This window comes from Acomys russatus, chromosome 28 (assembly GCF_903995435.1).
Source record: "Acomys russatus chromosome 28, mAcoRus1.1, whole genome shotgun sequence".
In the NCBI taxonomy this organism is placed as follows: domain Eukaryota; kingdom Metazoa; phylum Chordata; class Mammalia; order Rodentia; family Muridae; genus Acomys; species Acomys russatus.
The window spans coordinates 30,055,234-30,068,775 of record NC_067164.1 but is presented as its reverse complement, the minus strand read 5'-3'; the positions used below and the strand labels follow the sequence as shown (position 1 = coordinate 30,068,775).

Sequence of the window (13,542 nt, the reverse complement as noted above, 5' to 3'; positions counted from 1 at the left end):
TGTGCCGGAGTCACGTGGAAGACTCCCATTCCTGACTTACTCAGAATAGCATTCTTGAAGCACTTAAAGGATGTTCAGTGACAGAAGATCCTGTTTATGCGGCTCTTGTGCCCTGGTGATGTGACCCCACTCCCCCTGAGTGCGTCCACACGCCATAGGCTCACACGTGCTGCTTCCGGCTCGGGCCCGGATCAGTTTTCAGGGAAGCCTTTGCTCTTGTAGTGGGGAGCGGATTTTAGAGACCGTAACCTGGGTGCTGGGACATTTTTTTTTTTTTTTTAACCACTGAGTTTTCTACCCTTTGGTGTAGATCCAGCAGGAAAGTTGATTTTTGAGAGGAAAAGTTAGTTTATACCCGTTTTTCCATTTTAAATACATTAATTGTAAGTTGAGTGTGGTACCACATACCTCTAACCCCAGTACCAGGAGGCTCAAGGAGGGGGATGGCAAGCCTGAGGCTAGCCTGGGCTACATGAGGGGATCTTGTCTCAACAAAACAAAACAAAACACAAAAAACAAGCATTATATAGCATTTTAAAGAAAACCAAATTTCTTTGATTATATAATTATACATATTACTGGCTCTGTTTGCCATTATTTGCCTTCTCCTATAGCACATGAGTTAAGACACCAATATATATATATATTTTTGTTTGTTTGTTTGAGACAGGATCTCTCTGTGTAGCCTTGGCTGTCCTGGACTCACTTTGTAGACCAGGCTAGCTTTGAACTCACAGCAATCCACCTGCCTCTGCCTCCTGAGTGCTGGGATTAAAGGCGTGCGCCACCACGCCTGGCCCAATATTGTTAACTACCGAGTAAAATTAAGATTCTCATTTCTGTCTTTCCTTGCAATGTATATCCCTATTCAAGTACAATCATTTCCCCCCTGTGCTTTATGCTATAAATGTTATATTCAGTTAGGTTCATCTGTTTTCATTTATTTCCATAGTTTCATTTAAGAACTTTAGTTTATTAGCCTTTAATAAACATTATTTCAAAGTCAAAACTGCCTAAGACAAATCTAGAGAAGTCTCAATGTTTCATTCTTGTGTCCACGCTGTTCCTTCCTGTGTGCACACCGATGTGTGTGTGCACATGTGTATGTGTGTGTGTACATATGTGTGCAGGAGGTCAGAAGACAGTTTCTGGTGCTAGTCTTCCTCAGGCCCTCCCCACTTTGATTTTTGAGACAGGCTCTCTCCCCGGCCTCCTCTTCTATAGTTTTAAAAGTTCACTTTTTCTCCCCTAAAGATTACTGAATACAAAAATCTTTATGCTCCCACCCCCTGCTTTTTGAAGGTAAATATGCCATTGTACTTTAAGAAAGACTTTTCCTTTCCTAATAGCAATGTTGGTGAGCACTTGCTCAGGAGCACCAAAGGTGTGGGGAGATGTCAGCATGCCTTTTGGTTTTTTGAGGCAGACTTGGCATTTATTAAAAGAGATTTTAATATAGATTTTAAATAGAAAGATTAAGAGGAGGAGACTTATATATATATTACAAGTTTAGGACTTATGTATCACACACCAAGAGTATGGATGTGGGCTTGTCCAAAGAGAATAAAAGTTTATAAATGATAAGATTAACAGAGGAGAGAGAGAAGAGGGGGCACCAGGCTCAGGAAAAGAATAAGACATGCCTAAGTGTTGAGTGGGCTTCTCAAGGGAGAGTCACAATTAAGTGCCTTAGCATTAGACATACATTCTATTTTGGTGACTCTTAAGTTATATCTCCAAGGGTTGCTAAGAAACGATTTTCTCCTCTCTTATTTTTAGATAGGGTCTCACTGGGTAGCCCTGCATGGCCTGGAACTTGCCATGAGGAAATCATTGTGGAAATTGCTGTGGGCCATTGTCCCGTTGCTGATGAAAGCATTCAGATGGGCAACATACTCCATCTCTGGAGTTCCTGCTTTAGGACAAACATTAGATGCTAACTAAGTAAGCCTTGACTTGGTATTACATGGAAATGAAAACACACAGCACTTGCGAGGGAGCTGTGGAGCCCATTGGTGACTCGAAGGCGATGCAGAAAGGCTTTGAAATTTCCATAGGAAGAAAAGACAAAGTGATTTCCAGCTTGTCTCGTAGGCACAGGAAAGGAAAGGCTGGAGTTAGTAGAACCATCCTTCCACTGGTGAATTGTCAGATCAAGACCGGATGTTTATGACAGTTAGCTGGTTGACCAGTACTCCCAGAGAACTTTCTTGAAGAGTCTGGCAGTGGAAAGAGTCTAGGGAAGGCTGAAGAAGTCTCTGACTGAAAGTCTGTGTCCAGGCTGCTTGCTGACGTTTTTGAAGCCAAATGTTGCTGTCATCTGGAGCTTTGGAAGATTTGAAAGATTAAAAGAGTGCAACAAGGAAAAGGGCACTATGAAGATTCCATAAAGACAGGTTGGGGGTATTTATACCCCCATTTTGGCTATTGAATGATTTTATAAGAAAAAAATACCAATTAAGCCAGGCTGAGGGTGGGTGGTAGGTGGGTATAGTACTGTAATACCACCTACTCAGCAGAGTGAGTCAGTAGGATCACAAGTTCAAGGCCAGTCAGGGCAACTTAGTAAGACCCTTCCTCCCCCCCACCCTCCCACCCCCAACCCCACCCCCACGCTGAACAATAAAAGTATAGGACTGGGCCAGGGCAGCTGCATAGTGAGCACTGCCACGTTTAGGTTGGCAGTGCTTGCATCCTGGGCTCTCGGCCTCCCTAGGCTTGCTAGCTTGAAACAGCTCCAGCAGCAGCTCCATGGGAGGTGGAGCGCCAACCTTGATAGCCTCAGGCCGGATAGGACATGTCAGGACGGCAACCATCATCCTTCATCCATCTGGCTGAGGCCCCCCCCCCCCTTCAGTAGACGCCAGTCTTGCTGTAGTTATTCTGCCTCTCCCTCCCACCTCCTAAAGCCTTGACTCAAAGCTACACTCTTTCAAGACTCTTCTGAGTTTTTCAAGTCTGGCAGACACTTCTTATTAAGAGCCTGACCTCATCACGCTCCTGGAAACACTCGGAAACTGCTTCTTCAATGGGAACATTTTCTTAGGGTTGCGTTTTCCCAAGGGGAACTATATTGTTGTTGTTGTTGTTATTAAACATGGTTCTTTGCCTCTAAGTGGCCAGGAAGAGACAGGGACACAATTTGAGCTGAAGGTTGAGGTCACCATCTACCAGCTCCTCTGCCCCCGGGGTCGGCGTGGTGCTGTAGTAGACAGGCCTTGCCTTCTCTGGGGCTGCTCAGATCAGGCGGGTACTTGGAGCTTCTGCACTGGCGGCCCTTCCAGCAACCCCAGATTTAGGAGAACTGGGGACGCCCCTGTCTTGTCGCTGGTTTCTGTCCTCCGGAGCTGACTCCCAGTTCTGACCGCCTTGCCTGCTCAAGCTGATGCCTGGATTGGGTGCTGAGGCGCCGCCTCCATCTCTGCGCGCCCGCGCGCTTGCTACCGCCCTCCTCCCCGCCCCAGCCTGCTCCGGTCTCAGCCGTTTGGGCTCCGCACTGCAGATGCCAGCCGGCTTCCCGGAGCTCCGCTGCTCCCGCCGCGTCTCTCTGATCCTCCTGACTCCGGAGCTCAGGCTGCACGATTGCGGCTCTCCAGGGAGCCTCGCCGGCTTGGACTCTCCAAGCCCTGCTTGCGCAGTCGTTCCGGCGGAGCAGCGGGGTCCCGGGCGGCCGACGGCGCTCTGTCTCGGATGCGACAGGACAAGCTGACCGGCTCCCTGCGACGCGGCGGGCGATGCCTGAAGCGCCAGGGCGGCGGCGGCGTGGGCACCATCCTGAGCAATGTGCTCAAGAAGCGCAGCTGCATCTCGCGGACCGCGCCCCGGTTGCTCTGCACCTTGGAGCCGGGTGAGGCGCGGGCCGCGATTGGGCGCTAGGGTGCAGGTGTCTGCGGAGCACCGTCGGCCTGGGAGGGATGGGAGCAGACCCGGCCTGGGTGCATTCAGCAGCCGCTAGGGCACGGAGAACCTGCCGCCCTGCAGAAGCTACCCCGCGGCCTATGAGCTTGGCCTCCGTTCACGGTGGGGGAGTAAGGGAGGCTGCCCCCGCCTGCCCAGGCCTCGTCACCTATTGTACTCCGGGTTCTCTAGAAGCCAGACCTCCAAAGAGGTTTGTGGCTTGGCCGAAGCACCGCCTTGACCCTGCTGGTCCGAGGTAAAGGCAGCGACTGTGAAGGATAGTATGCACGCCCCCCGCCCCCCGCCCAGCCCCGAGTCTCTGTGGTGTGCTTGTGTTGTGGTGGGAGAGGGCACGAGCTCCGTTCAGTAGGTTCTGAAGCCCGCCTGGCCTTCTGAGAACAGGCCCTTCCTATCATCAGCTTGTATTTACACATCCCTGCTTCTCCAGGCTCTGCCTATCCCCGCGCCAGCTTGGTCACCTGGCGTCATTGCTCAGGGTTTTAAGAGACTGGCTCTGGCACTGGCGCCTAGGCTCTGAGGGTTCTGGCAAAGGGTGGCCCAAGAGAAAGCAGCTCTATTAGCCTGTGGAGCGTAAGCTCAGCGCTCACCTTTCCCTGGAGTGGCCCCAGCTGCCCCCAGGCAGTTTGTGGTCTCCACAGTACCCCGCCCCCCCCAACTCCTTCTGGGATCTGTTGTCACCCAGCATGCAAATTATGCCCAGGCGCTGAGTCCCAGAGGGTGGAATGTGTCGCTGCCTTTCCGAACCTCGAACCTCGTGGCTTCTTTGTTTTTCTCCCCACCGAGACGCCCTTGCGTCTTCTTTTACCTTTTCTTTTTCTTCTTTTCTTTTAAATCTCCTTCCCACGTTAAATAGTGTTTTATGTTTCTGAATCTGGAACAGCTGTGATTATCAGATGAAATAGAACTCCTCTCCTCTCCTTTCACTTAGAAGAAAAGAGCGTGAAAATGACCGATTTAAGCCTTTGGATGCTGGCGGCGAATGATCAATTCCACTTAAAGCCTGACTCATTTTCCATCATGAGAAAAATAGTTGTGGTTTTAACTAACTAGCCCCAGTTGCGTTTCAGCACAGGAAAGCAATTGGTTTGCACCCAGCAGGTGGCCCCCAAAAGTCGAAGGAGCACATTTGGTTAAACACACTGGGAATCCAGTGGTTTTTGGGGCAGTGGCAAAGTCACCGTAGCGATGAATTTCCTGATCTTTGTTGTAATGAAGCAAGAATAATAATTATAAACTCTTGAATTCAGCACCCCAGGCCTGGACAGCACCCTACAAACGCCATTTCATTGGTTGGAGCTGGAGGCAATCTTGGTCCCTCCACAGAGGCAGGAGTTCACTAAAGCCATCTCTGAGAGACGAGAATCAATGAGTAGCTAATATTCTCTTGGAGAAGAAAATCATCCACCCAGGCATAGCACAGCTTTGCCTTTAAAGCTTTGAAATGCCAGGTTATTATGGGATGTCCTGGATTCCTGACAGGAAATCTAGGTGTCAGTGCATGCACAGGACTCTACATCATCAACAACAGCAAGAGCGACAACCACAAGATCACCACCAGCTATCTGCTTACAGTCTGGGCTTGGGCAATCCAGCCATGGCTTTCCTGCTTGACTCCCTGTGTAATTTGTATAAATAACAACTACTTACTTCTCTCCTAGGAGTTGATACAAAATTGAAGTTCACACTTGAGCCATCCTTAGGCCAAAATGGTTTTCAGCAGGTAACTTTGTTTTTTACTTCTAAGTCATTTTTTTAAATTAAAAAAATTTTTTTTGGGTGTATCAGCAGGGCACATTGTCATATATTCTTAAAATGAAAATATTCATATGTTTTGATACACAAGAGACGTCAGTTTTCCCAGTTTGTAATATAACTTTTAAAGCATAAGTAATATGGGTTTGTGCTGGCAATGAAAAATTTGCATTTTTATAAAGTGAATACATTTAGGCAGGCAGGGCTACAGTTTCACTTTAGAAGCCATACAAGTGTGAATTATTCTAAAAACTCACTGATTGATCTGTTATCTTTTACTCATAGTAGGTGTGGCCATTTGATCCAGATCGTCCCAACTATTGGGGTCAAATGGGTAATAGGGATGTTTAGTTAAGATGTTTAGGGCTTGGGATTCTTACAGCCCTAGAATGACCCGTTGTGTGGAGAGAAACCCTGAGTGTCCTAGTGTGCTGTGTTGATTTTCTCACATACTGTGGATGCTGGCTTAGTTAGGGTTAGCAACATGGGGAGGAAAGAGTTTGTTCAGCTTACACTTCCACGTCACTGTTCGTCATCAAAGGAAGTCAGTACAGGAACTCAAGCAGGACAGGAACCTGGAGGCAGGAGCTGATCCAGAGGCCATGGAGGGGTGCTGCTTACTGGTTTGCTCCCCATGGCTTTACTCAGCCTGCTTTCTTAGAGAACCCAGGACCATCAGCCCAGGGATGACACCACCCACAGTGGACTGGATCCTCCACCATTGATCACTAATTAAGAAAATGCCCTACAGACTTGCCTGTCATCAGATCTTCATTGAGGCATTTTTTTCACCTGAGGTCCCCTCCCCTCCAATGACTCTAGCTTGTGTCAAGCTGACACAAAACCAGCCAGCACAGATGCCAAAATGGGAGAAGCCTGAAAAGTGTTGATTCAGGTCCATCTTATTACTTTCTTAATATTTCTCTCTGGTCCTAGTGGTATGATGCTCTCAAGGCAGTTGCCAGACTGTCAACAGGGATCCCAAAGGAATGGAGGAGAAAGGTAAGTGGGTTCACAGGGCTAAAACACAAAAGGACCATCACTCTGTCCATTAAAATATCCAGGAAGTCAAAAAGTATATTCTTTGTTAATCATGCCCTGGGTACTTACTATTTGTGCCAGACAGTGTTCGAGGTGCTAGGGACACAGCTGTGGGAACAGCAGCAGGTGAAGTATTTTGTCCGCATAGAACTTCCAGTGGGTCAGATATGGCATGTCACACAGTGACAAGTGCCGTGGATAGACGTAGAGCAGAGAAAGAAATAAGGCGAGTGTGGGAGAATGGGGGTAAGGAGGTGGAATTTTTATATAGAAATTGACATGTGAGTAGGTCCCCAAAGGAAGGAAGCAGTCAACCTGCAGCTGCCTGGAGGAAGGCACAGAGGTGGGGGCACCTGGGACATGTTCTCATGGAGGTGAGAGGCTATGGTGTGAGGGCATAGAGGCAGGGGGAAAGCAGTAGTGGGGGATGGTGTGGTTGCGTCTGGAGGCAGTGTGGGTGGCTAGGTCATGAATCCCTCCTAGGCACTGACAGCAGGCTAGTCCAGTGGGCTACTCTGTCTGCTGACGAGCGTATTGAGATGTAAGGGCACAAACCAGGAAACAATTAGACTGCCATAATTCAGGCAAGAATTGGGCCAGCGTGGTGGTAGTGGAGATGGCAAGAAGCTTAGAATCTGGGTGTGGTCCAAAGCCTGAGCCGAGAAGAGCGCCCAGTGGGATTGAATGTGACATGTAAACGGGATGTCAAAAATGCCTCAAGACTTTGGCCCAAGAGGCTGGAAAGGTAGACTTGCAGCTGGTGTGGATGGGAGGAACAGGTGTGCGTGTGTGTGTGTGTCTGTGTGTATAACTGGAGTAGCGGTGGGCAAGGCAGCTGGCCTGGCTTCTACTGCAGCTGAGATGCCCGCCTGATTCGTACCTAAACACAAAGGTATCCAGTGGGCGTTCGGGCAGATTCGGATGCTTAGAGGTCTGCTCGGAGGTATTAAGCAAGACCAAATCATGCCAAATTCTGTTCAGATGCTGGAATTTAAAATGCACTCTAAGGTTATTAATTTATAAATCTAATCTTAACATTGTGATTTGAATACCGGGTGTTTCTCAAGTGGCTATTAATATGGAATTATGAAATTCAATTTTTTTTTTAAAGTTAGATTTTCTTGGTCAGGTAGTGGAGTAAAAATATCCAGTGGCTCTTTAAAAAATTATTCGCTCTGGAATCTGTCTGTCAGAATTGCGTGTATGGTGGGGTGTATGGGGCGGTGTGTGACCAAGTAGCTGTTGCCCAAGCAGAAAATGACTTAGAGTTAAGCAAAACAAGATTATAGAATTATGTAGCCTATCTAATCACCTGAAATAAGATGAAAAAAAAATATGGTTACCCCCTACCCCCAGTGATTAGATTGTTACTTGGCACATAGTAGGAACTTAACAAATCTTTATTGCAAGAAAGAATGAAAGGCCCCACAGGGTTCACTTTAGTACGGCGTACAGGCTTGGATGCATGAGCTAGCCCTGGCCTCCACACAGTTCTAAGTCCTTCCTCGATGCAATCCTAGTTTTCGAATAAAAGCAAGATGTTTTTCCTTACCGGTCTTCTTTGTTTATGGAACCCTTTAGGTTTGGCTGACCCTGGCAGATCACTATTTGCACAGTATAGCCATCGACTGGGACAAAACTATGCGCTTCACTTTCAACGAGAGAAGCAACCCTGATGATGACTCGATGGGAATTCAGATAGTCAAGGTAAAGCCCCTGGACTTGGCTTCCTGTGCTAATGTAGTAAGAGGGACTCCGGGACGCAAACATTTCCTAGACCTCTACGTCCAGGTCTGAACATCTACGCACGATCTGCCGCCTCCTCATTCTGTCCGTTAGTAGCTTTTGTATGGAGAACTTGCCTGCGCCTTTGCATTCTTAAGTTTAAATGTTGCCAGTAAGAGGAAAATGTGAGCGAGCTTCCACACATACTCAGTTCATCTGATTTTGTTACACAATAGGAGAAATTCCCTTTTTATTTTCCTTAGTATGGGTCAGGGAGACCAATGGTACTTTTACATCCAAGTCATCAGACTGAGACATTTCAAGGTGAGCATATTTCATATTAGCAACATTGGGCTCTTATGGAGCTTTTGCTGGCCTAGCTGTTAATTTATGGTTAGGCTGGTTGCTGGATCTGTGTCTAGCGTTCTCACCAGCTATGGGGCAGCTGTGGTTGCACCACCTGCATCCCTTCAGTGATTAGAGCCTGGTGCTAAGAGCCAAGGATGTTGACTTCATTTGGTACCAGAATAATCTTTGTACATAAGGCTCAGGCACATGAGCTTTGCTTTTATGAGTGTTCCGCAGAGGGATTCTAAGCTGGGATTGTAAAGGGAAGGCTGTCTCATCTGCATTTTGGCCACCACAAGATGGCTAATGTGTTGGCACGTTTAAATCCATTTCTTAAAAGGAGGAAGAACAAACTAAAATGAGCTATTTTCTGATCTAACTTGGTTTGTTCCAAATGAACATTTTTGAAAACCCATGGCACTGCACATTGCATACTGAAACCCTTTGCATTACCCACATCTCAGTGCTTTATTTGGAATTTCAGCATAGGTTTTACAGAGACAAAATTTCGTATTTGAAATATTCCCTTTCTGTTTAACCTATGAATTAAGACAATGCACTTAAAAATGATCTCATCTCATGTGTATGGGTGTTTGCCAGCGTGTGTGTCTGTGCACCACTGTCACTGGTGATCTCATCTTGTGTGTATGGGTGTTTGCCAGCGTGTGTGTCTGTGCACCACTGTCACTGGTGATCTCATCTTGTGTGTATGGGGGTTTGCCAGTGTGTGTGTGTCTGTGCACCACTGTCACTGGTGATCTTATCTCGTGTGTATGGGGGTTTGCCAGTGTGTGTGTCTGTGCACCGCTGTCACTGGTACCTGCAGAAGCCAGGTGAAGGCAATGAATCCTTTGGAACTTACATTACAATCAGTTATAAACCACCATGTGGATGCTTGGAATTGAACCCATATCCTCTGGAAGAGCAGCCAACATTCCCGACCTCTGAACCATGTCCAGCCTCTTTCTTTCTTTCTTTGTTTTTTTGAGACAGGGTCTCACTGTGTAACCCTGGTTGGCTTGGAACTCACTACATAGATACCAGGCTCTCCGTGGACTCACAGAAATCTTCCTGTCTCCCTTCCTGAGTGTGCTGACATTAAAGGAGGCCACCATCCAGACCCGTTTAGGCAACACACATTTTATAACCATGTTATTAAAAAGAATCTTTTATTCCTTTTATTGAAGCAAATGCTTTGTCAGTAAAATGATCTTCTCTCTTGAAGACTACAGTCTCATCTTGGCACTTAAATTATAGATATTAGCTTCATTGCATATTAAAGTGCAGCCGGTGTTATTATCCACATTGTAGAAATGTATAGACTAATTTGCATAGGATGATTTGTCTGTGTAATAAAGGGTGCTATTTTAATATTAGTCTTTAGTAGTGGAGCTTTAAGCAGCTAAATCTAATAACCGTATTCTGTTCAAAGGACTAATGTTAGCGCTCTTGCTATATGTTGAAACGACTATAAATATATGTATATATGTATGTATCACTAATGCACAAGAGGCTCTCAATTTACATGAGATGATAGTGGAGTTTTGTTAATTGGGGAACTTTTTGTGTTGATTCTGGAAACACTCTTAAGAATGTTTGCCTGACTAAACTTATCCTTGTGACTCTTTCTCAGATTGCATAGTTGAAAGCAGTAGGAAAAGAGAAGTTCAGAAGAGTGCTTTGGCTCATGTGTATAAGTTGCTTATAAATTAAAAACAAAAACCAATATCCATGCTGATAAAGCTAAAAGGCGAAGTGAAGAAAATACTTAGGTATTTTTTCCCCCTGAGGGAGTATTAGGAGTTTTGTTAGTCGGCTTTCAATCTCTGTGATCAAGCTGTGACAAAATACCCGAGACAGGCAGTTCACAAGGAGACGAGATTTATCGGCTTACTGCCTGGGAGGTCTTTTGACCCGTTGTTTTGCATCTGTGGTGGCCAGCCATCATGGTGGGAAGGTGTGCAGTGGAGCAATGCCGCTTGCTCCACGGGGCCCAGGAAGAAGTAGCAGGGATCCAAACCAAGCAGTAGGTATTTAAAAATCATTTCCCCTCCCTTCTTAGGACCTGCATCGTACGGGCTGCAGTTCCTACTGTGGCCAGGAGGCGGAGCAAGACAGGGTGGTGCTAAAGAGGGTGCTGTTGGCCTACGCCCGGTGGAACAAGAACGTCGGGTACTGCCAAGGCTTCAACATCCTGGCTGCCTTGATTCTGGAAGTGATGGAGGGCAACGAGGGAGACGCACTGAAAGTGAGTATCAGTTCGGACCAGGGCAGCTGCAGAGCTTGGGGCCGTAGCTCGTTCCTTTGATGCCTCTCCCCTCCCAATCCCTTCGTGATGACCTGTGATAGGGCGTATCATCTGGTAGAGCCGTATCTCATGACAGACAGCGGTAGCTGTCAACTAGGAACGATTCCACTCCCATAAGACACTTTGAAAGCAGGTTAAGTATTGATTATGTCAATTCTCCTCTCTCTCTCTCTCTCTCTCTCTCTCTCTCTCTGTGTGTGTGTGTGTGTGTGTGTGTGTGTGTATAACAAATTAGGTGATCTTAACACAGGTATTATATTACTTCACAATTTCTTTGACTGAGAAATCTGGCCATGGCAGAGCCAGCTCAGGGGCACATCACTCTGGCATTCATGATGGTGGCTGTTGGAACTCTATTTGAAGGCTCAAATGGCAAGAGAGTTAGCTGACTATGTTTATGTGGTCATTGGCAAGGAGTTCCTCACAGGCTGTTGAACTGAGTGGTCTCAGGTGTTTGGTGGTGGTTGGCTGAAGGCCTTATAGTTCCTTGCTATGTAAAGTCCTCCATCTCAGGCTGGAGCCTGATTTTCCTCAGAGTGAGCAAGGGAGAGGAGGTTATAGATTTGCAGGCAAATGTCCCGTGTGATGGCCATTGTTTTTCCATTCCCATGGTCACCAGGTCAGTTTATATCCCAGGGAGAAGGGCTTATGCAAGTGACTACCAGGCCAGGGCTTCCGCTCAGGTGGCAGAGTGCTTACCTAACCTTCACAAAGTTCAGTTCTGAGCCCTGCATAGGCCAGGTGTGCTAGTGTACGTCCACAGTTCTAATACTTGGGAGTGGAGGCTGGGGCATCAGGAGGAGTTCAAGACCATACTCTGCCACATAATGAGTTCAAGGCTAGCCAAAGCTAGAGACCTTGTCAACAGAGAGAGGGGAGTTGCAGGGAGACTAAGATAGAGACACAGCAGATAGACAGAGACACAGACAGACAACACACACACACACACACACACACACACACACACACACTAGCACAAGGCGTATAGGACATAAGTAGACATATCTCTGGGAGGTGTCTGCATGGAGAATGTGTATGAAATGAATCTTTGATGTCTAAGACCTGTTTTAGTTGAAAGCAATTCTGCCAACACTAGTTGTGTAAGATGAGAGGTCTGACTGTGAGTGGGTAAGTCACCACAGATGGGTCTGTCTTAGTCACCGCTCTACTCCTGTGAAGGGACTCCATGACCAAGGCAACTCTTATAAAGGAAAGCATTTAATTAGGGCTTGGTTGTAGCTTCCAAGGGTTAGTCCATGACCATCATAGGAGGCGCATGGTGGCAGGCAGGCCAGAATGGTAATGGAATAGCAGCTGAGAGCAGGTGGGAGAGAGGGAAGGAGGGAGACAGAGAGAGACAGATGGCAAGAGATGGAGAGACAGAGAGAGACAGAGGCACTGACTGACTGGGCCTGGCCTGAGCTTTTGAGCCCTCACAGCGCACCCCTGGGGGACACGCCTCCTTCAACAAGGCCACAGCTCCTACTTCTTTCTAAACAGTCTGCCAGCTGGGAACGAAACATTCAAATATATGAGCTATGGGGGCCGTGCGAATTCAAAACCACTACAGAGTATGTATGAAAAATGAAGGCTTGCCAATGTGGAGGGGCACCAGTGCCTCAGTTGCTCAGGGCAGGGTGAGTCTCCAGTTCATAGTCGAACCTTCACACTCATGTTGACTGCAGCGTTTGTGATGTATTCCATCTGATCTTTGCATTCAGGCCTTTCCCCCCAGTCCACCCCCGCTGCTTGACTGCAGGGAGTATCTCGGAGATATGGAAAAATAAACAAATGTTCCTCCTGGTTTTATACACATCACGGTAGACTTAGTTATAAACCCAGCCTGAAATGAATTCACCTTCTCACCCTTTCTGTTTATGTATCGAAGGCGATAGCTTCGAAGCTATATTACTTACTCATCTAGAAGGTGGTGATGGGGAGCCGAAAGGCAGCAATGGGTTCAACACCTGACTCTGGGGCGCTCTAAACGAGAGAGCAGTTTTAGCTGAACACGGTAGCACGCGTCTATCCCAGCACTTGGGAGGCAGAGACAGGAGGATGTCTGTGTGAGTCTGAAGCTAGCCCGGTCACAACAACAACAAAAGGATTATTTTACGCATTCAGTCGGCCAGCGTTAGTATTCTTTCTCAGATGTAATCTGCATGTCTAAATCAGGAAGTGTTCTGTTTTGCTCTTTGCTTTTCTGGCGTCCTGGGGAGTGAGGTGGATTTTAGGGAGTTAGTGGGGACTGGTGGGTGGGTGGGTGGGGGGCGGCGTGCATGACAGCATTCAAGCAGACTGAGAAAGGCTATTACAGAACTGATATGTGCTTTGTTGGGTCATTTGAGTGGCTTTTGACATTTTAGAAAAGCAATTCAAGTATAGCGATCAGAAGACTCCGGTAATTTGAGGAACTCATGTGACAGGGCTATGAGAGAAGCCGGTTTTAA

General features: G+C 47.1%; 1 protein-coding gene across 2 annotated transcripts in view; it reads left to right on the top strand.

Annotated features, from left to right (window-relative positions):
- The window catches only part of Tbc1d30 (TBC1 domain family member 30), a 78,638-nt gene that overhangs the window by 34,777 nt on the left and 30,319 nt on the right, over window positions 1-13,542 (top strand). Inside the window, exons 1-5 of one of the 2 annotated variants that reach the window (XM_051170394.1) lie at window positions 3,338-3,847; window positions 5,577-5,638; window positions 6,607-6,672; window positions 8,293-8,418; window positions 10,847-11,032. In XM_051170394.1, coding sequence (XP_051026351.1) covers window positions 3,691-3,847; window positions 5,577-5,638; window positions 6,607-6,672; window positions 8,293-8,418; window positions 10,847-11,032 — 597 coding nt within the window. In that variant the 5' untranslated portion in view covers window positions 3,338-3,690. Of the gene's footprint in view, window positions 1-3,337; window positions 3,848-5,576; window positions 5,639-6,606; window positions 6,673-8,292; window positions 8,419-10,846; window positions 11,033-13,542 lie in introns of those variants that run through there. The other variant, XM_051170395.1, reaches the window with a different exon arrangement.